General features: G+C 40.5%; 1 protein-coding gene and 10 non-coding genes across 11 annotated transcripts; 10 read left to right on the forward strand and 1 right to left on the reverse strand.

The window, feature by feature from the left end:
* Nucleotides 1–82: 82 nt before the first annotated feature.
* Nucleotides 83–19,642, reverse strand: mapk11 (mitogen-activated protein kinase 11). Its single transcript, XM_042403465.1, has 13 exons — nt 19,546–19,642; nt 16,065–16,190; nt 7,910–8,039; nt 7,747–7,805; nt 7,410–7,521; nt 6,464–6,493; nt 5,659–5,706; nt 5,455–5,569; nt 5,288–5,359; nt 4,797–4,876; nt 4,446–4,524; nt 4,067–4,240; nt 83–2,874 (listed from the first exon to the last, which is right to left on the reverse strand). Exons 1-13 carry the CDS (start codon nt 19,563–19,565, stop codon nt 2,801–2,803), a joined length of 1,119 nt encoding a protein of 372 aa, XP_042259399.1. The 5' UTR covers nt 19,566–19,642; the 3' UTR covers nt 83–2,800.
* Nucleotides 19,247–19,329, forward strand: trnal-cag. Its single transcript has one exon. It is a non-coding gene; the product is annotated as a tRNA-Leu (tRNA).
* A 119-nt stretch (nt 19,643–19,761) lies between the features above and the next one.
* On the forward strand, nt 19,762–19,833 carry trnaq-cug. The gene has a single exon. It is a non-coding gene; the product is annotated as a tRNA-Gln (tRNA).
* A 192-nt stretch (nt 19,834–20,025) lies between these two features.
* trnaq-uug lies at nt 20,026–20,097 on the forward strand. Its single transcript has one exon. It is a non-coding gene; the product is annotated as a tRNA-Gln (tRNA).
* A 232-nt stretch (nt 20,098–20,329) lies between these two features.
* trnaq-cug lies at nt 20,330–20,401 on the forward strand. The gene has a single exon. It is a non-coding gene; the product is annotated as a tRNA-Gln (tRNA).
* Nucleotides 20,402–20,989: 588 nt separating this feature from the next.
* On the forward strand, nt 20,990–21,072 carry trnal-cag. Its single transcript has one exon. It is a non-coding gene; the product is annotated as a tRNA-Leu (tRNA).
* Nucleotides 21,073–21,504: 432 nt separating this feature from the next.
* trnaq-cug lies at nt 21,505–21,576 on the forward strand. The gene has a single exon. It is a non-coding gene; the product is annotated as a tRNA-Gln (tRNA).
* A 192-nt stretch (nt 21,577–21,768) lies between these two features.
* trnaq-uug lies at nt 21,769–21,840 on the forward strand. The gene has a single exon. It is a non-coding gene; the product is annotated as a tRNA-Gln (tRNA).
* A 232-nt stretch (nt 21,841–22,072) lies between these two features.
* Nucleotides 22,073–22,144, forward strand: trnaq-cug. The gene has a single exon. It is a non-coding gene; the product is annotated as a tRNA-Gln (tRNA).
* A 588-nt stretch (nt 22,145–22,732) lies between these two features.
* On the forward strand, nt 22,733–22,815 carry trnal-cag. The gene has a single exon. It is a non-coding gene; the product is annotated as a tRNA-Leu (tRNA).
* A 432-nt stretch (nt 22,816–23,247) lies between these two features.
* On the forward strand, nt 23,248–23,319 carry trnaq-cug. The gene has a single exon. It is a non-coding gene; the product is annotated as a tRNA-Gln (tRNA).
* The last annotated feature ends 65 nt before the right edge of the window (nt 23,320–23,384 follow it).

Below are 23,384 nucleotides of genomic sequence, written 5' to 3' on the forward strand. Positions count from 1 at the left end.
AAAAATGTCCCCAAACTAAATATTTTTGTATTTCAGAATGACTGAATGTTACAGACAATATAAAAGACAAAAACATAGTGATAAACAGAAATTATGTTTATTCTGTGAAGCCAAGACAAGTCATGTTACCCGTTGACGATGAATGAGAAAAGAATCATTTGAAAATCAAGAGTTGACATTCAGTTTAGAGATGTGAAACTCATGGCTACTGTTGAATCACATGCCACCATGTATTCAAAAGACATTGCTTACTTGTAACATACGTACATACAGTATACCTATACATTCGGTTTGAAGTTGCTATACAAATCCACCACATGTACAACATCCACATAAGCACACAGTAACACTTCAACATTCAGAAACTGACAGAGCTCGAACACACTTCGACTGAGACAAACAGTTTAGATTCATTTGGACTGTAAATTCAACATTTTGCATCCTATTTGGACGAGTTGCACAAAAGGCTACATGTAGCACTCCAGTGTGAACCAATATGGAGAAAAAAATTGTTCCTCAAAATGATACCTAAATGGTAAATTGCTGTTTTAGTCGAAAAAATATTTCTTTGAGGCAGAAATCATCTCATCAGTTGATTTAAACTTGAGAGGGTGGAGCCAAAGCACCACCATTTTCCTGGCATGACAATAAAGAAACACACCAAAGTATACATTAAAATACAACAGATTTAAACATATTTAGGGTTTAACCTTGCTAGGTTAAAATCAAAGCTAGCTTGTAGCTCTTTAGCTAACCTAAAGTGCTACCAGGTCAGCTAGGCAAACTAACTGACCTAGGAAACATGTATCTCCTTTACACCTGCTATTGGTATCCAACTTGTATCCAGATAGTATAGCTATTAAGTGCAAGATATGAGCATAATTATATCTGAAGTTGATTCATAGCAGTAGTTATACTAGTACTATTTCTGTGTTGCACTTAACAGGAGCTGCATTTAACTTCACATGCGTGTAACTTGGGGAGATTCAAACCATTTCAAACCACTACTGGAAATGGTTTGAGCAGCTGAATTAACATCCTTCTAACAGTTTCTCAGGTGTGTGAACATAAATTGATTTATATTCCATTAAACATTATCAGATAGTTACTGTATCTGGCCACCCAAGATGCCTGTTACCAAACTGTACTATATCTATTTAGTCAAAAGTGCTGACCTTTCATTATCTTTATCCATTTTAACCTTTGACTTTTTCACTCCAGTATTGAGCTCAAAATCCCGTGGTTCACTGGCCTTGTGTACTGTGGTTTAACACAACCAGACTATTTCTACCTCAGCAATTATTTTTTGTAGAACTAAAACTCAAGTGTGCTGCAAACGGAATGACACAATGTCAGTGAGGAAGTCAGGCGTTTGTTGCAATAATCAGCATATTCACTGAGCTAATGCTGCCTTTTCTAGATTTTACAAGTGGCACCTGAGAGGATGTTTCTTAATATAATTACGGGTATAACAATGTGGCAACAAACTGCAACGTCATTGAAATACCCGCAACCGTGATAAAGAACATCCCCTATGCTTTTAAGCTGTGGTCACAGATGATCTGAATTTTTTAACATACAAAAGATGCTGAAAAAACTTAAAAGATCACCCAGCTCCCTGGTTGCCACAAGCAGCCAAACATGTCGGCTTTATGGGAAACATCAGCCTGTATAACATATTCTTATCCAGCACTCACCTTCTGGAAACTGTTTCTAACAGTTTACCAAATGCCCACCATCTAAGTTACTGTAAACACAAACCTGCCTGTAAAAGACACAGCAGAGAACTACAGAAACCTGATGGAGTGGCGCCCAAAGCCAACAGGTGATCAGAACCCAGCCATCAGCAGAAACTGTATATGAGAAGCGAGATCACACTGTAAACACAGACCTGCAGTGCAGTCACTCTGTTCCAGCTTTGGCATATATTAATTACCTTGCTAATTAATAGCACAGTTGGTGTTTACTATTCTGTAAGCAGGAGAGGATGGTTTTCATCCGAGGAAGAACAGTGCTTTTTTTGTTTGCTTTTGTTTTATTTTTTTCTGTGTGGAAACTACAGATAAAACTGGTTGAAGGTCTGTCACATTTCCTGGTAATGCCTCTCTCTGGCCCTCAGGCTGGCTTAACAGCAGTGTGTGGCAGATGCAATAAGCAGTCTTAATGGTTATAATACAGTACCAGTAATATGCTGTAATAATAAAATACACAAAAATCATGCAGTAGTATGTAGGCTAAGCTGTTCTGTGATATGATGTGGCATTGCTGCAAGCCTTTAAACATGAATTCCATATTTGAAAATCTTAGCAGTGACTGCTTATGGAATTTGTCACAATGAGGGACAAGACGGCTTTCTGTGGTTGCTTTGGAAATCCTAGTGTGCATTTTTGCTCTCTCCTGTTCGCCCTCTATCAGTCTGTAAACACAGTTCAGTTCTGTAAAATTGCTCCCTCATATGAATCACCCCTGTTGTAGCCACGTTGAACTGTTCCTCATTTTAGCCTCACTGAGCGGAAACATAAGAGGAAGCAACTTTCCGGTCTGGAGACATCCTTGTATCTGATTCTAAAATGCTCCCTGTAATTGTAATGTGTGCATCTGATCCCGTGGAGACCGTCCTGCCCTGCTGCTCAAATAAACTCATGACAGGCAATCAAACACAGTCACACTGAGCAGAGGGAAGAGGTGCCATGCCCAGGGGATGCAGAGTTTTCTTCATTCGGCCTTCCACAGTCCTTCTCCCACTCTATGAGTATGTGGTCCTTCTCCAGGTGAAGGTCGAGGCAGAGCAGAAAGATGCTTACTGCTCCACCTGAAGGCTATCAGTCTTGCTGGCAGGTGCTTTGAAGCTGTTCACCTCTTCAAATACCAACTCTGTGTACATGAGAAGAGAAGAAAAAAAAAGAAGTTATGTTAAGGGTGCTGATTGAGACAAAAAGCACTTCCTTGACATTTCTTTGTCACAACTCAGTAATTCATTGTGAGAACCTCAAGATGTCTTCTGCAAGCTTTTATTCAGTGCTATTATAATCGTGTCTATTCAACTTGGTTTACCAGTCTATAAAAGAAACTCAAAATTAGGATGCAAACCATGCAAAACTATCCCCCATGACTCACACCAGTTCTGGTGCATTTCACAAACCATAAAACTCCCTGCTCAACTTAAAAAAACGTTATGATATTTATGATGTTATAAATGGCATCTCTAAATATTTCAAAACCCTTACTACTTTGGTGGTGCAGTCAGCATTCCTGAAACACCCATGCAAGCTTAACCTCTTGCATAAAATCCCCACTGTGAAAAGCTGTGCAGCTAGAGGCTACATTCACACCAAATTCAGCAATCCGGCATTACAACACAGAGGGCTGCAATGGTGGAGATGTTTTGTTTGAGGTACTGGAAAGACAATGACATACAATCCAGGAAGTAAAGTTGAAGTTACAGGTCAATGCATTTAAAGACTTATCAGAAGTCACTTACAGACAGGATTTTACAACTCTGGAAAGTTTTCACGGCGGCAACTGTTTTATCTTTTGTTGCGATAATCACATGTAAATGGCCGAATACAGCCTTCACATTACAAAGTTATCCATTAGGATTGTGCGCTTGCATGTATGTGATTGGCCACCGCAGTGTGATGTCAGGTTGCGTTTCAGCAAAAGTTGAGTCTGGTTCAACTTTTTGCTGGATAGCTACTGCTGTTTTTTGCTGAGCCCTATATGGTCCCCACTCCTACAGTGTAAGTGCACTGCCCCCATTCAATGAATAGGAGGACTGCCGTTTTTCTCGCATTTGGTGTGAATGCAGCCTGTAGCTCACTTTGGATCTGCAGCATCAGTTTGCGCAATTTCCTCCTCTGCAATGCAAAAAAAAAGCTGCCTTTCTAAAATTGTTTATAAAAGGAAGCGAGAGCATGAATTTGAAAGAAAGTGAGAAGTAGACAATATCTGGACATTTTAAAATGTCATGGATATACTTGTGATCATGTCATATTTTTTTATTGTTTTCTTCCATCAAGGTCTATCTTATATTCTATATTGTGCTACTTTTGAATCAAAGCTTTACCTTTCCATTCTTCTAGAGTTCGGTCTTTACTCTCCAGTGTTTGATCATAAGGCGGGGCCTCTGGCTCGTCGTCTGGGTCGTGGTACTGTGAGAAGTAGGGGTGGGACAAAGCCTCACTGGCAGAGATCCTCCCATCACAGTCCAGAACCAGCATGCGCTTCAACAGGTCAACAGCTAACAGAGAAACAGACAGAGAAAGAGGGCTGAAATATGGTAGAAGGTTGGAATCAAAAATTTATTGATGGTGTTGCTGCTAGAAGAAGAAAAAATTGTAAAATTGAATTTGTAATTTGCAATATGGAGAAAGCAACTTGAGCTGCCTCTCACAACCTTTCAATTAAATTTAAGAAGTTGATCCAAACTGTGGTGCATCACCTACCTAGTGGATTTGCCCCTCTAAAGATCTTTTCCAGGTCCTGCTGGGGCATGAAAGGCAGAGACTGGATGTACTTCTGTGCCTGGAAATAGAGACCAATGGTCAACCATAGCATGCATGTGGATCATTCGGTGCCAAACTGTTAGTGATCAATCACCCCAACACTCACATATATTGACTATTCAATCAGCAGCTAAGTCCTTCAAATGACTCATCAATCACAAAATTTCAGCAGGTTCTTTGCATCATTTGAAGCAACACTGTTGTGTTTGCATGGCACATTCTTTTTCACATTCTCGTTTAACCAAAATTGCTCCTCCCAATCATCCCTTTATCTATTCCACCCTTCCTCACATGTTCAGAGCAGATCTTCTTTAAGAGGTCGGGCGTTGGAGTCCCAACCATCTCCATGATTCTCTTCAGCTGGTCAATATCTTAGTGCAGGAAGGGTTAAGGTCCATCAAGATTTGAGAAAAGTCATCAAGATGATGACCCATTATAGTAGCTGGTCACATACAAAATCAACAGACTACTTCAGAGACTTTACTTACTGCGTCCTGGTGAAAGTCAGCTAGAAGTCAGTAAATCAAATTCGTTTTAGCACTGCTTTTAGACACCGAATACAACAACCTAGATAATTCAGTCTTTTGTGATTGCTTCTATTCATTCCCCCATTTCTCTCTGTTGATGCACCTCTCCTTCAGAAAGGCCTGGGATTGTGATGCAAATCCAGAAGAAGCCTGCATCCACAGGGCACTTTAAAAGAGATAATGGAAGGTTGTTGCTAAGATGCGAAAAAAAAACTGCAAATTGCGGTGGACTCCTGCCTTGCTGATAAAGGATACAGTCAGTGCCAGGAAAAAGGACTTTTCCCTTGAGCAGCTCCCCCATAATGCATCCCACTGACCAAATATCAACTGGAACAGAAACACCACAGGTTTAATAAGTGAACATTTAATGCGTTTGTTTCAAAAAAAAAATTAACAACTTGATAAATGCGATAGTGTCTCACCATTCTGATTGTAGTGCATCCAGTTCAGCATGATCTCTGGCGCTCTATACCAGCGAGTTGCCACGTACCCTGTCATCTCATCATCTGTTTGCCTTGCCAATCCAAAGTCAAGGATCTGTCGGACAGGTAGACAGTTCTTCTAAGTAATGGAGTTTACAGTTTGGAGTGAAGGATCTATTGATTTAAATGGAGGGCCAGTCTTACCCTCAGCTCACAGTCCTCATTCACTGCCACATTACTTGGCTTGAGGTCCTGGGAAGGATAGTAAACCAGACAAAGGAGGACAGAAACATGATTAGATATCATAGCGAAACAGAAATGGGATATGAATATAAAGCAACATAAATGGCTAATCCATTTAACTTTATGCAGAGCATACTCATAGAAATGAATCTAAAGAGAACCAATCAGAAATACAGCTATGAATTGGTGATTTGAAAATAGTTATTCCTGTACTTTCAATTCCATTTCAAACCCTCATAATTTGAGTCAGACTGTCTTTCAGTTCCACAAAACACACATTTTATCCCAAAGTCGCTTGTAATCCTAGAATCTGGTATTTTGATTGACTTTTCTATTCTATTTAATATCAAATTTTCAATCATTCTCTCTGAGCAACTGTACCTCAGCCGATGAAAAAAAAATTAATCATTTAAAGCTCTAAAGTTTACCCCAAAAATATCAAAATGTCATGCTGAGTTTTGATTACATTTGAATAATATGATGGACTAGTCATCTAGAATTTCAATTTGATGTAATGATGCAGTGATAAAACATGCAGTTAGTTTAGATTTCACTCAGTGCAAACTTATATAACAAAAAACTGGAACAAGGTGATACAGAGTATATGTGATAATAAGGTCATACTTTTCAACCTTAAAGCTACTTACAGAGACACAAAGCTGTGTGTCATATATCATTTTCATATTCTTTTAACCATCCACATGCTGTTATGTTTTGTCAGAGTTGATGGTCAAAATGACAGGAATGGCAAAGAGAAGGCACTCACTCTGTGGATCAATCCTGCTGAATGGATGTACTGTTCGACAGGCGATGGGGTGGGGCAGGAGGATGGGGGGAGGAGAGAGGAGAGAGGGGACATAAAGGAGACAGGGGTCAACAGTGCAGTTCACCATATTAGCCCCTGCCTAAAGGGAGACTGCTTTTGTCTGTCCCATGGTAACCGGGCAGGCTGAACAGCCAGCTTGGCTGGCTGCTGGACTGATCTGGTGTTAGCAGGCAAGCTTTTGACAAAAATCTCTCAGTTAATAGAATGTCTTATTCTGTATAAATATTGTGTAGTTGTGTAACAAAACTAGTTCAGCAAGCAATCAAATAAACAGTTAGCTAAACGTAATGGATAAACAGTTCAAATAGTTATGTAAATGTAATGGATAAATAGTTGCAATTGTTAGCTAAAAGTAATGGATAAATGGTTAAAACAGAAAGCTAAAAGTAATGTATAGACAGTCGTAACAGTTAATTATGTAAATGTGATGCATAAACAGCTGAAATAGTTAGCTAAAGGTACTAAGAAAATGGTTGAAATAGCTAAAATTAATGGATAAACTGTTGAAATAATGAGCTGTAAGTAATGGATAGATGGTGAAATAGCCAAAATAAATGGATAATTGGTTGAAAAAGCTTAATAGATAAATAGGTTAAACATCCAACTTCTGCCACTCAAAGGTAGTAGAATGAATGCAAACTTGGCCTGACCTAAACATTCACAGTTCAATCTGAAAATATATATAAACCAGATTTAAAATCAGTTGGTGGGAGGTGTGGATGAAGGGTTACTTGACTTCATCTGACAGGGATGTGGGGGTGCAGTATGTCTGACAAGAAAGTTTGGGAACCACTTCTCTACTATATGCATGCTAACACATCTAGAATGCACTGTGCGTTGCGTTCAGTATGGCATGCAGCAGATAAATCTCGACATGGTAAATCACCTTGAGGCCACGGAGAAGCTGGTAAATTAAGAACTGCACGTGCTCGTCTGACAACCTCTGAAATTTGACGATGTTATTGAGGTCTGCACCCATCAGGTTAGTCACCAGGTAGCTGGAAAAGGGGAGAGTGTATGTATGTGAGAATGGGGGGGGTTGGGGGGAGTTGGAGGAGAACATGGTGATGCTGCCATGGCAACCGTCAGACATTTCTACAAGCCTGTAATCTCCTAGGATCGCCTCCACCAACACCACCATGCTCTCTCATAACAGAAGCTTTGCATTTTTTGGTGAAAAGTGGACAGATGTATGGCTTATAAGAAACACTGCATTTATTCACAGTTCATTGAAGTCCTCTAAAGCTGCAGCAGGTGTGAAGACATCCAGAAGCCCTATTACCTGCAGAGACAGAGGCAGAAACAAGCAGAGTTGATCAATAACCGGGCGGAAACATGCAGAGAGCTGCATCTGTCTATCTGTGTATTTTTATAACGAGCACTAACATTCTCATGTTTCATGTGCTTGAGCAGTCTGAGTTCCCGGTACGAGCGGCGGCTGTGGATCAGAGACTGAAAAGGCCTGGACAGCTTCTTCACCGCAACCTTCTGCCGTAAGACGACATCGTATGCTGAACTGCAGAGAGAAACCAGAGAAATTAAGTAAACGTGTCTGAATGTACATGAACATATCTGAATTGCTGTTTATTTCAACACTTTGGAAAATACTCTTATTTGCTTTCTTGCCCAGAGTTAAACGAGAAGATCAATACCACCCTTATAATCTGTGCCTAAAATATGAAGCTACAGCCAGGAGTTGGTGAGTTTAGTTTAGCATAACGATTGGAAAAAGGGAAACATGTAGCCTGCCTCTGTTCAAAGATAACAAAATCTACTTAACAACCTGCTATATCCTGTTTTTTTAAAATCTATGCAAAAACCAGTGTGTAAAAACATAAAAAAACACGGGACTATTTCTTGACCATGCACAGTGACTTCGTCTGACTTTGTTACTTTTAGACGGAGAGGGGCTATTATGCTACAGGCCAGTCATTATGCTAAACTAATCTAAGGTAAATCTAGCACATAAAATGTGTTAATTGATCAGCTTAAGGTGGATTTAGTTACTTTTGGACAGAGCCAGGCTCACTGTTTCCCCATATTTCAGTCTTTAAGGTAAGCTATGCTAACTGGCTTCTGGCTCCAGCTACTGTACATATTCACTGTATTGATAAAAGTGGTATTTTCTCATCTAATTCTTAGGAAGAAAGTTAATAAGCATATTTCCCAAAATGTCCAACAATTCCTTTAAACCCGATACCAACTGATGATACAGAGTATGTCTGTGAGTGATTAATGTTTGAGTGTGGAGAGAGACACAGACTGACTGACAGAGAGAGAAAAGGAGAGAGGGAGAGAGAGAGAGACAGAGGATGTGGTGGAACAAGAGAAGTGAGGATGTCAGATGTTGTAAAAGTGCGTCAGTTTATTTCATCTGCCTCTTTTGAAATGTAAATGTCATTCCACATATCGAATGCTGAGCCCTGCTGCTGCTGCTGCCGTTGCCTTTGTGGTGCCAATGTCTTTTCAGGCCTGTCAGCTTTTCAACTCTCACGGTAATAATAATACAGTCATCAGAGAGCGGAACACACAAACAGGAAGGAAACATGGGTGAGAATTGAGAAATTCTGCAAAGCACAATAGGGACAGAGCAAAAGGGAAGAAGTGACTGGAAAAAAATGACATTTAAAGTAAAAGAGCAGTGAAAAATGTATAGTATACACTTAGAACTGACTCAATGTATAGTACATGACTCATTATTATGTGGCCAATAGCATTAGTTAATCAGACTGATTTCAGATCACTTTAAGGGAAAATCCCTTCTCATTCACGCTTAAAGTTCTTATAAATGTGTGATGCTCATATCAGGAATTTCTCAATAAAGAGGTGTACTTCTGGTGAAACCACAACCTGCTGCATCATCTTTTACATGTGGTTTCCTACATTTCACAGAATACACTTTCTGACAGCTTTTGGCAGCAAAATCTGAACCAAAATACTTGACCGATAGTATACTGCTGTTAGTTTTACATGAGGGTGGAGAGTGAGACGTTTTACTGTGAGAAAAAAACACTATGAGCCAGACCTGCTTACTCAAAGCCAAACTACTCCTCTTGCAGCTGCATCGCATTCTGATCAGTTTTAGTCTCCAGTGGGTGTGATAACTGACTCTTTAACGATGAGTGTTTACATGTGCTGTAGTATCCTGGTTCTAATCAGGTTTTTAAAGCTTTCCTGTTATTCTCTGGGCATATAAACATCATATCCTTATTTCAGACACTTGGATAAGTCCTGATTATGAAAGCTGGAACACTCAGATAGAAACCAGGATACTTTGGCATTTAAACATCTGGTATCTGATCATTCTCTGCCATGTTTGCAGGTGTGTACTTCAACTCAAGTTACTTAGTAGTTAGTAAAACAAAACAAATGATGGCAAATGATAATGATGATCATCATGCTGAAATAAAGGGAAAGTCTGACTTAAGTGGTAAAGTAAAAACAATACTCCGTGGTAAATCCACAGTCTAGACACTCAGAAGGAAAACAGTGTTCATTCTCAACTGTTGCGGTAACACACCCCTGCATACAGACAATCAGAAAACTGTTATCATGATGCATACAGGTGTATGAATAACCAGCTTTGTCATGTTCCAAGAAAACACAGAAAAATGATCAAAACCAGCATAAGTTCCAAAACTAAAATACTACTGTGTATGTAAACACTCTCAGTACTCACACAGTTTCTGGTATGACAGAATTGTATTTGGGCTATTCTGTACTTCCTAAAATGTGATAGAACTAACCATGAAGCAGATACATATAAGCTTCAATTTCTATAAAAAAATATTTTTCTCTACTGTGAGGGGCCCACAGTACATTTTGTACCTGGGCCACTCTGGCTGATTAATAAATGTGTCATTTTTTCCCTAACAAACTGCAGCAAGCATATGGTCACCTTGAGACAGTTGGTGTAGAAGTGCCAACCAAATGATGTGTGTCTCCTGTTTTTTCTACAATATATGAGACCCACTGTAAATATTACTGTATCGTTACATGGTGACTTATAATGCTTACATGCTTGAGTAAACTGCACTCTTGCACGGCTGAGTGCATCCCCCTAGCTTTCTGGCTTGATGTCACCTGCTGTCAGTCCGGATGTCCCTGCGGGGCTTCAGGCAGGACAGCAGCCACTCTCCTGTGTCTCTGACATGAACCAGGCCTCACACATACTTTCCTCCCTGCCATCTTCCATACATGGATCTGACTGCACTGCTCTCAGAGCAGCAGAGCCAAGGCATCGATTTCTTTCTTCTTCTTTTGTCTCAATATTTTTTTATATCCCAGCTCTTAATGCACCTCCGGTTTCATAACCAGAGGAGGGGCAACAGATACCAAGTGTGACATGATTCAAGTGCACTGTTTATCCACCAAAGAAAACTGTCTACATGTACATGTCCTGATCTGAACAGTTAATGTAATTCATCCTCATTAAATCAATGCGGAAAACCTATATTATCTGCTTATATTTGGAATGGGGGGAGGGTATTGACTCTTGCAATTAGAGATGAAAATTATACTTTGTTCTACAGACTGTTGTCCATGGAGGTTGATTCCTGCAAAACACCACACCCAAGCTTATGCATTTAAAGGGAGTGTTAGTGTAGTTTGACATTTTAGAAAATACGCTTATTTGCTTTTTTGTTAAGTTAGATGAGAAGATCAATACTACTCTTATGTCTGTATGCTGAATGCGATGCTACAGCCAGCAACCAGTTAGCTGACTTTAGCATAAAGACTGGAAAAAGAGAAACAGCTAGCGTACTGTAGCTCTGTCCAAATATCTGCCTACCAGAACCTTAAGCTTATTAATTAACATATTATGTTACATTTAACTCATACAAAAACAGATGTGTAAAAATAATTATTTGGGTTTACTTCTGGGACTATTTCTTAGTGCAATATCACTTTTGGAAAAAGCTAAACTAGCTGTTTCCTCCTATTTTTAGTCATTCTGCTAAGGCATGCTAACTGGCTAGTGGCTATAATTTCATATTGAATGGACAGACAGTGATATCAATCTCCCCATCTAACTCTCTGCAAGAGAGCAAATATAACCACATTTTCCAAAATGTTTATTTATTTAAGCACTATACCCTCAAATTGCTATTTTCCATATTCATACACACACACACACACACACACACACACACACACACACACACACACACACACACGTACACACACCATCATTATAGCCTGCATGCTGCATCTGTGGCTATTAAATGGCACTGCAGTCACTTGATAAGAGCCCTCTATCCAAACACGAGGTATGAGCAACAAATCAGAATCCCAGTTTCGTTTTCTGCTCAGTTTATCGTATTTCCATTCAGCAAACCAACAGATGTAACATTTTTGACGGCAGTAAATGAAGCAGTCATGTTTTATTTATAGTTATCCAAATGAGAGGCTTTGTGCCAAAGTTCTGGTTTACTGAGCAGATGTTACATATGTTGACATGAGATGAAAGCAGCTTGATCAGCTTAGTGCATATTCTCTCTTGATGTTCAGTCTCGCCTGGTCCAAAATTGGCCCAATTTTGGCTCAAGAAATGAAGCAGAAAAGAGAATATTTATTGGAATTAGGGCTTGACTGCAGGAAGCTGAGAAGACAATGAGTCTGGGTTAGACAAAGAATATGACAGTGTTCAGTCTTCTAAAGTTTTTGTCTCATGACTTATCAAAATTCGAGAGGCACTGCATGTTGAATTATTAAATAAGTTTTTTATTTATGAGGCCTCACTCTCTGTCGTGTCTGTGCTTTGCTGCAATACATCCCTCTAAAGTCACTCCATTCCTTATAACTAATATACTCCCTTATACCTACTGTAATAATCTCCTTACAAACTCTATTTATCTTTTGGTTCTTCCTCTCCCATGGGTGATGAGGGTATAGCTCTAGCTAAGCTATAGAGGATTATATGAGCTTGTCAGATCCTTGACCTCAGGCCTGCAGTCTCAAGAGGGTTTGCCGAGAGAACAAGCCGCTATTTGAGATAAATGATGAGCGCTGTTTTACTGTGCATCTCAAGAGGTAGACTGTGGGACTATCCTAACCCCCCATCATGACACACACACATACACATGTTGTACTCTGACACCCCATCCCCCAGCTGTTTGCATATCAAGTCTTGCCATGAGAAAGTCACTGACAATAGCTGGAGATCAACATTAACAATGAAGGGCAGTGCTGGGTGGTTTGTGGAGGAATGTCCTTTGTGTGTGTTTATAACTTAAGAAGGCATTTTACCAGTGCCAGCATGTCGTGTCCATAGATATGATGTCTTGAGAGATATAATTGCTCAGAATGTGCAGTCCTTAAACTAGGAGGGGAAAAACACATGCTAATCCCAAAATCTTTGTCTACAACTTCAAGTTTTTCTAATAATTCCAAACAAACCAGACACATAAAACACTTTATTTTCTGTGTGGCAGACAGACAACAAGGATTTAGTTCTCCTTAATACATCTATGATCCAAGTAGTAATTCCTAAACAAGGGTACTTGTACCTCAGAGAGTATGGGGAAGATTTTGCATAGTTCAATCAATTTGTAAAAATATAAATTACAATTTGATTTTAAAAACAAACAAACATATTGAATTGTTGCAATTGAGAGTGCATTAAAAACTAGTTAGCGAGCGAGCAGAGGTGAAATAGTTAGCTATTGGATGAATGGTTATACAGCTAAAAGTTGGATACCTAAATGGCTCAATGTAATGATTAAATCGTTGAAATAGTTAATGTTAGCTATTATATGGTGAAATAGTTAACTGATAAATATTGAAATAGTTAGCTAAAAGTAATGGATAAAGGTTTGAACTAGTTAGCAAACAGTAATGGATGAATATTGATGGATAAATGGTTGAAGAGTTAGCTAAAATAAATGCATGGGCTAAATGGTTAAAAAATAGATAAATATAAATATAAATAGATAAATATAAGTATACAATTTATACTTATACTAAAAGTAATGGACAAAAGGTTTAAAATAGTTTCAAAGGGTAATGGATAAATTGTTGAAATACATATGAAAGTAATGAATGAATGGTGAAACAGCAAAAAGAAATTGATGAATGGTTGAAATACAAAAGCTACAAGCAATAAATGGTTGAAATACCCAGCTTCTGCTACTCCAAGTGGTAGTAGAATGAATACAAACTTGACCAAACCAAGGGGTTTGGGGTGTATATCACAGTCAACACTCATCTGTCATCAAGGGGAAATGAATAGACTCGACTTACAACTCAGTGACTTAATGTATCAAAGCACAAGAATTATTCCATGTTTTTTCACGATCATCCTATTATGAAATCAGAGAAGTTCCAGAAAGTGCTATTCAGAGCAACAGATGCACATGAGAATTGTATAACAAAGATCAGAGCTTTGACTTTGGCATTGAGTTTTCTATGCTCATACAAACTGAACCTTCAAAGATCATGAGTATCAACTGTGAATGCTACATTGCTCAGGGCAACATTGTTTTTGTCGACAAAGATGAGTTCCATGTACCCCTGAATGGCTGCATTGATAACATTACAGTAAGCATGTGTTCATGGCATGGGTGTCCAAAATGGGAATCAAATCTTAACCTTGGTATTTTCATGTTCCAAGATGCTTGTGTGCATATAATTTTCCTGAGGCTGAAACAGCTGAAAGCAAATTCGTGATCCAGCTCTGTATAATTTTGCTCTTGTGCTATTCTGAGCAGAGCTTTAAAGATGCAACATAGGCAAGATATTTAAGCACAAAATATTCCTGGAAGCTTGAAACATAAAGTGAAGCTCCAGCATAGAAGCACATCCCATCTCCTGCTAATTCAGACAGTATCTTCATTAACATCTGACTTGACAGGAAGTCAGCTGTCAAGATAAAGCCTCCTTCCAAAGGATGCAGGCAATGGCAATGAGGGTTGTAGCTAAACAAGCCAACATATCAATTTTATGCCAGAATGTCAGTGTGTGATCTGACACAATACAGGGCAAAGGTACTGGGCCATATAGTGTCCAATCCAATTTTACAACACAGGTGGGAACACTGGTAAGCTCAGTTCCACTGTTGAATCCTACAAACATCCTACGTTTCTGCAACACAACAGCTTGCCTCCTAAACACTATTAGGAAGATATCATACAATTTTATTCCATTAAAATGGAAGGAGAGTGATCCTACCCCACAACAAGGAAAAAGACTGAGAATAACATGCAGTATATCCATATCAGTTATAGACATTTTTTGCCTGCACAGAGAAAACCCAATGAACTTAATAGCCAACTCCAAACAGTTCCCTGAACCGGACAGGAGTGAGTCCTCCATAAAGACAAACCCGGACTCACAGACATTAAGTCTTCTGCCTCTCTCATCCCTTTGGTAAAAAAGCATCAGAGGATTTGGACTTAGACCTGCCGGATTGGCTCGAAAATATTCTCATTGTGGTCTGGAAAGGCTCAACTGGCATATGCTTGTGTTAGGGGTGTCATAAATGGGCAAAGACTGAATTTACTGTGCAGGTAAAAGGATCCGCTTTTAACCAGTTCTCAGGAAGATGTCGTTTTAACTATATTATTTAGTTTATATCTACAAAGCTTTGTGTAAATTCTTCCTTACAAGGTTTTGGGAATTTCCGCCTGTAGTTCAGTGTTTGACCCAGCTGCCAGGATCAATCAGTTTGAAGTGGAAGATTGATTGATCTTGGCGGTTAAGACTTAACAGTTCCTTCTCACTGCTATTATGAAGCTACCAACATGCAACACTGCATAGAGAAGCTTAAACATCATATTCATGTCTTAGAAAAGTAATTATCCCACTGGGATCAGTCACATGAACATACAAACCATTCTCCCTATATTTCGTTAGGTAACCTGCTCTTATAGCTTAATTAATATTGACTGTCAGGGGTGGTTATCACCATGACACATCGCCATGGCAATGAGATAGCACTGACAGATACAGATTCGTCCAAAATTAAAGCAATTTTATGTTGCAAGGTTGATTATGCCTGCATCCAACACAGAGATGTGTGTGTATGTGTGTGTGTGTGTGTGTGTGTGTGTGTGTGTGTGTGTGTGTGTGTGTGTGGGATGGGATGGATGGGATGGGATGGGAGGGTTATTTGGGAAATTCCTGTGCTGACACTGTCTTAGTCTTTAACTCCCTCCCACCCATATAGAAGCAGAAGACAGTGAGCTGTGGAATAAAAACAAGACTGCGACCCTGCTTTATAGGATATGGGTGACAACAGTGCACATAATGAAATCTTATTCATCGGCATATTAAAATGTAAACATGATATATTATTTAGGGTTGTTACCCCCAAAATATTGACTCCGTAGGCTACAAAGGCTACGTGACATTAATAATAAGCCGGTAATACCAACAATGACAACAATAAAAACCAAACGATCAGTCACAAGCAGCTTCATTCTGATGACACAGCCGACATGTAGGCATCGCTACGCTGATGCATCAAGAACAATATATATTGTGGCTGTGCAGCCTCGCCCCTCCACCCGCCCTGCACATACACACACAAACAAACACTCACCACACCGAGCCGTAGGCTCCGGAGCCCACCGGCGTCAGGTTCTGGTACCGCTCCGGAACCTCCCACACAGTCTTGTTCAGCTCCTGCCGGTAGAATCCCGGTCTGGCCGACATTTCTCCAAGCCGACTACAAAAAAGAGAAGAGTGAGCAAAAAAACGAAAAGAGGGGGAATGGAAACGAACGGAGGAAAACGGTAGATGGGACCGGAGGCGCGGGCCGCCGTCTGCTGCCTGAGCCGAGCTGCTGCTGCTGCTGCACACTGCACCGGCCAGTGACAGCCTAGCTCTCTCTCTCTGTCTCTCTCTCTGTCTCTCTCTCTCTCTCCCCTGCACCCCCCACTCCCTATTGGTATGTCAAAAAGTTGATATGATAGACTATCATTAATAACCGCAATAACAAAAATATGATATGATATGACATTATGTTTTATATATATTATGGGCTATTTTAGGCCATTATACACTATAATAATTACACTATATGTGTGTACATGTGGGGTAAATATGCAAACGTCAAAACAACCTGACATACTCAGTTAATCCAGCTTTGTTGCTGAAAATAGCTCAGCTGCCTGCTGCTGGAAACAATGTTGAGATGTGCTGAGACTCAACCATTGCAATATAAATATAATATAATATATTGCTAAAAAGATACACTAAGTTGATGAGTTGGGTGATTCATATGTGTGGGTGTGACATGTTTCAAGCTTAATTTTGATGAATAAACTGAAACTGCATCAGTCAAACCCACTGGTGACCACTTTCACATTACATGATTAATTGTTATTAAATTATTATGAATTAATCCGTGAGTGGATTAATGTTACAGGATGGAACTGTTTACGATGTGTAACAGGAATAAATTGATGAATATTCATATTCAGGCAATATACAATTACATGTTTGCCTCAGAGCTTTGTATCAAAAAAGAACAAAAAAGGCAAAAGAGGAAAATCAATGGAGTTAGCAGAAAGACATTCTTATATAAAAAAAAAAAACAAGGATAAATAAAGTTGAACTGTATAATAAACTTAGAATGTAGTAATATAAATCCATTACTGTCATCTGGTGGTTAATATATGAAAGTGCGAGATGTGCCCAAAAAAAGACTATGACAATGTAATTAAATTTCCTAAGAGACTACTATGAATTGAATTCTCGTACATTTGAAAGCTCATATTTTGGCTTCAGATGCTGCCCTGTGTATCTGAGTCTCTTTGATTAACACTGTAAGCTTATTGAAATAATTATATGGTACTTTAAGTTTGTTTTTATAAATGAACTAAGCATAACACCTTCACAATATTTTTAAAAGACAACCATTTAGGACAGTTGCACTGTGACTTATTTGACTTGACTTGCCTATGTCCTTATGGCTTTTGGTTAAAAGTAAAGTATGAAGCGGTCAGAATGACCGAGTGGTCTAAGGCGCTGCGTTCAGGTCACAGTCTCCCCTAGAGGAGTGGATTCGATTCACATCTCTGACAGCCAGTGATTTTCACAATAGGCCAAATAGTTACCAGTGATAGACAGTATTTGGTGAACCATTAGATTCTGTGATTTGCAGTGTTGGTTAGGTTTAGGAATGAGGAATGAGATAGTTGGGGTTAGGGTAAGAATATCATGGCAGGTCACAGAATCTGATAGGTCACCAAATGCAGTGTAACACCGGTAACACAATATTGGAAAAGACAGGTGTTGACCTTCCCTGGCTGACAAGTGCTTGAGAAAAAAAGCTACAACCTTTCAATATCTACACTCTCAACCTGTGCACACAAAGCAATGTGTTGGTGTAATGTAGCTGTGCAACTATGTGCTCGATGAACTGTAAAATGAGTAGACCTGGTCATTCAAAACACTGACTGAATGAACGTCTCCCACATCCCCTCTTGTCTGTGAACAGTGCATTAGCTAGATATGCCAGGTTTCTGTGTGTTCATCTGTGGTTACGCAGTCACCATATGATCCAGTCTAGCTGAAAGGTCTGCCAGGACACAGGTAAGAAACACTAATGTCTTAAGTATGTTGCTATACAGACATTATTTTATTATTATATCAAATACCACTGGGCCTGATAACTTGATAACCACAGCTAAAATATTCATCCTCAACTGACAGACAATTGCTAGCTGTAGTTGGCTAAGTTCGTTAAGGTAGCTAGCTAGCGGTTCAAAGTTTCTTTTTTCATATGATCTTCTGTATTGCCAGTATTGTCATATGCTATCTCTGCCCAATACCATGTAATATACCTTTTATTGACATAAACATTCAATATTGTATTTAATTTTTCAACGACTGTACGGACACAGACATGAAAATCTGGGAACTGAATTGGTAGTTAGCACCCAGACCTCATCCGTACAATTTGAAATGACATGACAAGGCAATGACTGGATCCTTTGTGGTTACTGTTCTTACCGTAGGCTATTTGTGTTATCAATGATAGCAAAATACCATCGTCATAGAATAATATGGAAATTGACACTATTCTCCACTAGGTTGTCAAGAGACATTATGCAACTGAGTACATGGTTCCATGGTGTCATGGTTTTATGTAAGACAGTAAAGTTTCCTTTTTAAAATGTTATCTATTGTGTTACTGGTAATTTCATGCGCTATCTCTGTTATATGCTCTGAATAATATATGGCGATAACATGTATGAAATAGTTTCCCAACTTTCTCATGATGTCAAGGAGTGGTTCCATGGTATAATGGTTAGCACTCTGGACTCAGAATCCAGAGATTTGAGGTCATGTCTCGGTGGAACCTAGTTTAAAGAGCAAGGATTGAGGAAATTGAGTATCTTCCACCTTGCAACAAACATTAGGGGGGGCATAGAGCATCATCAACAGTATCATTTATACCACAAATAGCCTACGGTAAAAAAAGAAACATTAGGGGGGGCATAGAACATCAGCTCAGAATCATAATGCAGATAAACTCCAGCTACTTAAGTACTGATGGCATTTTAGTTTGATTCATTTAATGATCTACATTGTCAGTTTTCCTGACTTTGTCACTACTTGCAGCCATAGGCTAATAACAGTGCTTTTTTTGCCTTGCTCACTTGCATTGTGATTGTGTTTACATTCTGTGGACTGAATAGCAGACAAAAGAGAGTCCATCAATCGTTGCTAATTGCTATGTGGATCCAAAATCATAGATCTGGTTCGTCAAACGCAGTCAGGATGGCCGAGCGGTCTAAGGCGCTGCGTTCAGGTCGCAGTCTCCCCTGGAGGCGTGGGTTCGAATCCCACTTCTGACAGCCAGTGTTTTTCACAGTAGTCCTGAACCTTGCCGCTAAGACAACATTGGGAAAGACACTGGATGATGAGCGCTTGAGAAGAAAGCCACAACAGTTCAGTCTCTACACTCTCAACCTGTGCACAGAAAGCAATGCGTTGGTGCACAGTAGCTGTGCTGCTACCATGTGCTCCATAAACTTGTAAAATGAGTAGACCCGCTCCTTCAAAACACTCACCCAATGATCATCTCCCGCATCCCCTCTTGTCTCTGAGCGCCGCATTAGCCCGATATACCAGATTTATGTGTGTTCACCTGTCGCTTGGAAATGACTGTTCTTAACGTAGGTTATTTGTGTTATAAATGATAGCAAAACACCATCGCCATAGGCCGCTGGGGAAATTGACACTGTTCTCCACTAGGTTGTCAAGAGACATAATGCAACAGAGCGCATGGTTCCATGGTGTAATGGTTAGCACTCTGGACTCTGAATCCAGCGATGCGAGTTCAAATCTCGGTGGGACCTGGTTTCAAGACTGCCACCTGTCCACCTGCCTAAGTAACCCACCTTCACCTGATGGCGTCAGTGGCTGGGAATCTGCGACTGATATCAAGACTGCTCAGTCGCTCAGTGATCGCAGACTTATCACTCGCTCTTCACATCGTCCAATTCTCCTGAGGGACCTGTGAGGTGACTTTACCGGTAGACGTGAGCTGTGGTTCCATGGTGTAATGGTTAGCACTGTGGACTTTGAATCCAGTGATCCGAGTTCAAATCTCGGTGGAACCTGATTTCGAGAAGATTTGCACTTAAAATGCAGTGACTTTTGAAAATGTGAAAGCTCTGCCCTCTTTTTGGAAGACGCTGTGTTTTTTGAAAGACTGAATCCTTTGTGGTTACTGTTCTTACCGTAGGCTATTTGTGTTATACATGACAGCAAAATGCCATGGTCATAGGCTAATATGGAAATCGACATTGTTCTCCACTAGCTTGTCAAGAGCAATTGCTCAACCTAGTGTGTGGTTCCATGGTGTAATGGTTAGCACTCTGGACTCTGAATCCAGCGATCCGAGTTCAAATCTCGGTGGGACCTGGTTTTAAGAGGTCGCGAGACCATTTACAGGTAGAATGCATGGACTTTAGTCCTATCTTGTCAGCGCTTGTAAATGTGGAAACAGTGCCCTTTCTTTGGAAGACGCTTTGTTTTTTGAAAGACTGAATCCATTGTGGTTACCGTTTTTCCAGTCTGTCTGAAAGTCATGGCGATCTACACTTAAGAGATATTCATCTTTTGATTATGTGGAAATTGACACAATTTTTCAATTGTCTTGAATATCATGAGGGCAGATGACCTGAATACATTGGGCTAAAAAGTTGATCTTGAAGTGAAAGTCTGGCCAAGGAGGGAGCCGAGCAAGTAGCAAAAGTTTAATAAGTTGCTTACGTTAGGCAGTAAAGGTGCCTTTTTAAAATCTTATCCGCTGCGTTACTGGTAATTTCATACGCTATCTCTGCTTTACTCATTCATTTATTTTAATGATCTACACCGTCAGTTTGCCTGACTGTGTCACTACTCGCAGCCATACGCTGAGAGCGGTGCCTTTTTTGCCTCGAGAGAGTCCATCGATCATTGCTAATTGCTATGTGGATCCAAAATCATAGGTCCGGACCTTCAGACGCAGTCAGGATGGCCGAGCGGTCTAAGGCGCTGCGTTCAGGTCGCAGTCTCCCCTGGAGGCGTGGGTTCGAATCCCACTTCTGACAGCCAGTGTTTTTCACAGTAGTCCTGAACCTTGCCGCTAAGACAACATTGGGAAAGACACTGGATGATGAGCGCTTGAGAAGAAAGCCACAACGGTTCAGTCTCTACACTCTCAACCTGTGCACAGAAAGCAATGCGTTGGTGCGCAGTAGCTGTGCTGCTACCATGTGCTCCATAAACTTGTAAAATGAGTAGACCCGCTCCTTCAAAACACTCACCCAATGATCATCTCCCGCATCCCCTCTTGTCTCTGAGCGCCGCATTAGCCCGATATACCAGATTTATGTGTGTTCACCTGTCGCTTGGAAATGACTGTTCTTAACGTAGGTTATTTGTGTTATAAATGATAGCAAAACACCATCGCCATAGGCCGCTGGGGAAATTGACACTGTTCTCCACTAGGTTGTCAAGAGACATAATGCAACAGAGCGCATGGTTCCATGGTGTAATGGTTAGCACTCTGGACTCTGAATCCAGCGATCCGAGTTCAAATCTCGGTGGGACCTGGTTTCAAGACTGCCACCTGTCCACCTGCCTAAGTAACCCACCTTCACCTGATGGCGTCAGTGGCTGGGAATCTGCGACTGATATCAAGACTGCTCAGTCGCTCAGTGATCGCAGACTGATCACTCGCTCTTCAGATCGTCCAATTCTCCTGAGGGACCTGTGAGGTGACTTTACCGGTAGACGTGAGCTGTGGTTCCATGGTGTAATGGTTAGCACTGTGGACTTTGAATCCAGTGATCCGAGTTCAAATCTCGGTGGAACCTGATTTCGAGGAGATTTGCACTTAAAATGCAGTGACTTTTGAAAATGTGAAAGCTCTGCCCTCTTTTTGGAAGACGCTGTGTTTTTTGAAAGACTGAATCCTTTGTGGTTACTGTTCTTACCGTAGGCTATTTGTGTTATACATGACAGCAAAATGCCATGGTCATAGGCTAATATGGAAATCGACATTGTTCTCCACTAGCTTGTCAAGAGCCATTGCTCAACCTAGTGTGTGGTTCCATGGTGTAATGGTTAGCACTCTGGACTCTGAATCCAGCGATCCGAGTTCAAATCTCGGTGGGACCTGGTTTTAAGAGGTCGCGAGACCATTTACAGGTAGAATGCATGGACTTTAGTCCTATCTTGTCAGCGCTTGTAAATGTGGAAACAGTGCCCTTTCTTTGGAAGACGCTTTGTTTTTTGAAAGACTGAATCCATTGTGGTTACCGTTTTTCCAGTCTGTCTGAAAGTCATGGCGATCTACACTTAAGAGATATTCATCTTTTGATTATGTGGAAATTGACACAATTTTTCAATTGTCTTGAATATCATGAGGGCAGATGACCTGAATACATTGGGCTAAAAAGTTGATCTTGAAGTGAAAGTCTGGCCAAGGAGGGAGCCGAGCAAGTAGCAAAAGTTTAATAAGTTGCTTACGTTAGGCAGTAAAGGTGCCGTTTTAAAATCTTATCCGCTGCGTTACTGGTAATTTCATACGCTATCTCTGCTTTACTCATTCATTTATTTTAATGATCTACACCGTCAGTTTGCCTGACTGTGTCACTACTCGCAGCCATACGCTGAGAGCGGTGCCTTTTTTGCCTCGAGAGAGTCCATCGATCATTGCTAATTGCTATGTGGATCCAAAATCATAGGTCCGGACCTTCAGACGCAGTCAGGATGGCCGAGCGGTCTAAGGCGCTGCGTTCAGGTCGCAGTCTCCCCTGGAGGCGTGGGTTCGAATCCCACTTCTGACAGCCAGTGTTTTTCACAGTAGTCCTGAACCTTGCCGCTAAGACAACATTGGGAAAGACACTGGATGATGAGCGCTTGAGAAGAAAGCCACAACGGTTCAGTCTCTACACTCTCAACCTGTGCACAGAAAGCAATGCGTTGGTGCGCAGTAGCTGTGCTGCTACCATGTGCTCCATAAACTTGTAAAATGAGTAGACCCGCTCCTTCAAAACACTCACCCAATGATCATCTCCCGCATCCCCTCTTGTCACTGAGCGCCGCATTAGCCCGATATACCAGATTTATGTGTGTTCACCTGTCGCTTGGAAATGACTGTTCTTAACGTAGGTTATTTGTGTTATAAATGATAGCAAAACACCATCGCCATAGGCCGCTGGGGAAATTGACACTGTTCTCCACTAGGTTGTCAAGAGACATAATGCAACAGAGCGCATGGTTCCATGGTGTAATGGTTAGCACTCTGGACTCTGAATCCAGCGATGCGAGTTCAAATCTCGGTGGGACCTGGTTTCAAGACTGCCACCTGTCCACCTGCCTAAGTAACCCACCTTCACCTGATGGCGTCAGTGGC

Source organism: Thunnus maccoyii, chromosome 23, assembly GCF_910596095.1.
Source record: "Thunnus maccoyii chromosome 23, fThuMac1.1, whole genome shotgun sequence".
In the NCBI taxonomy this organism is placed as follows: Eukaryota; Metazoa; Chordata; class Actinopteri; order Scombriformes; family Scombridae; genus Thunnus; species Thunnus maccoyii.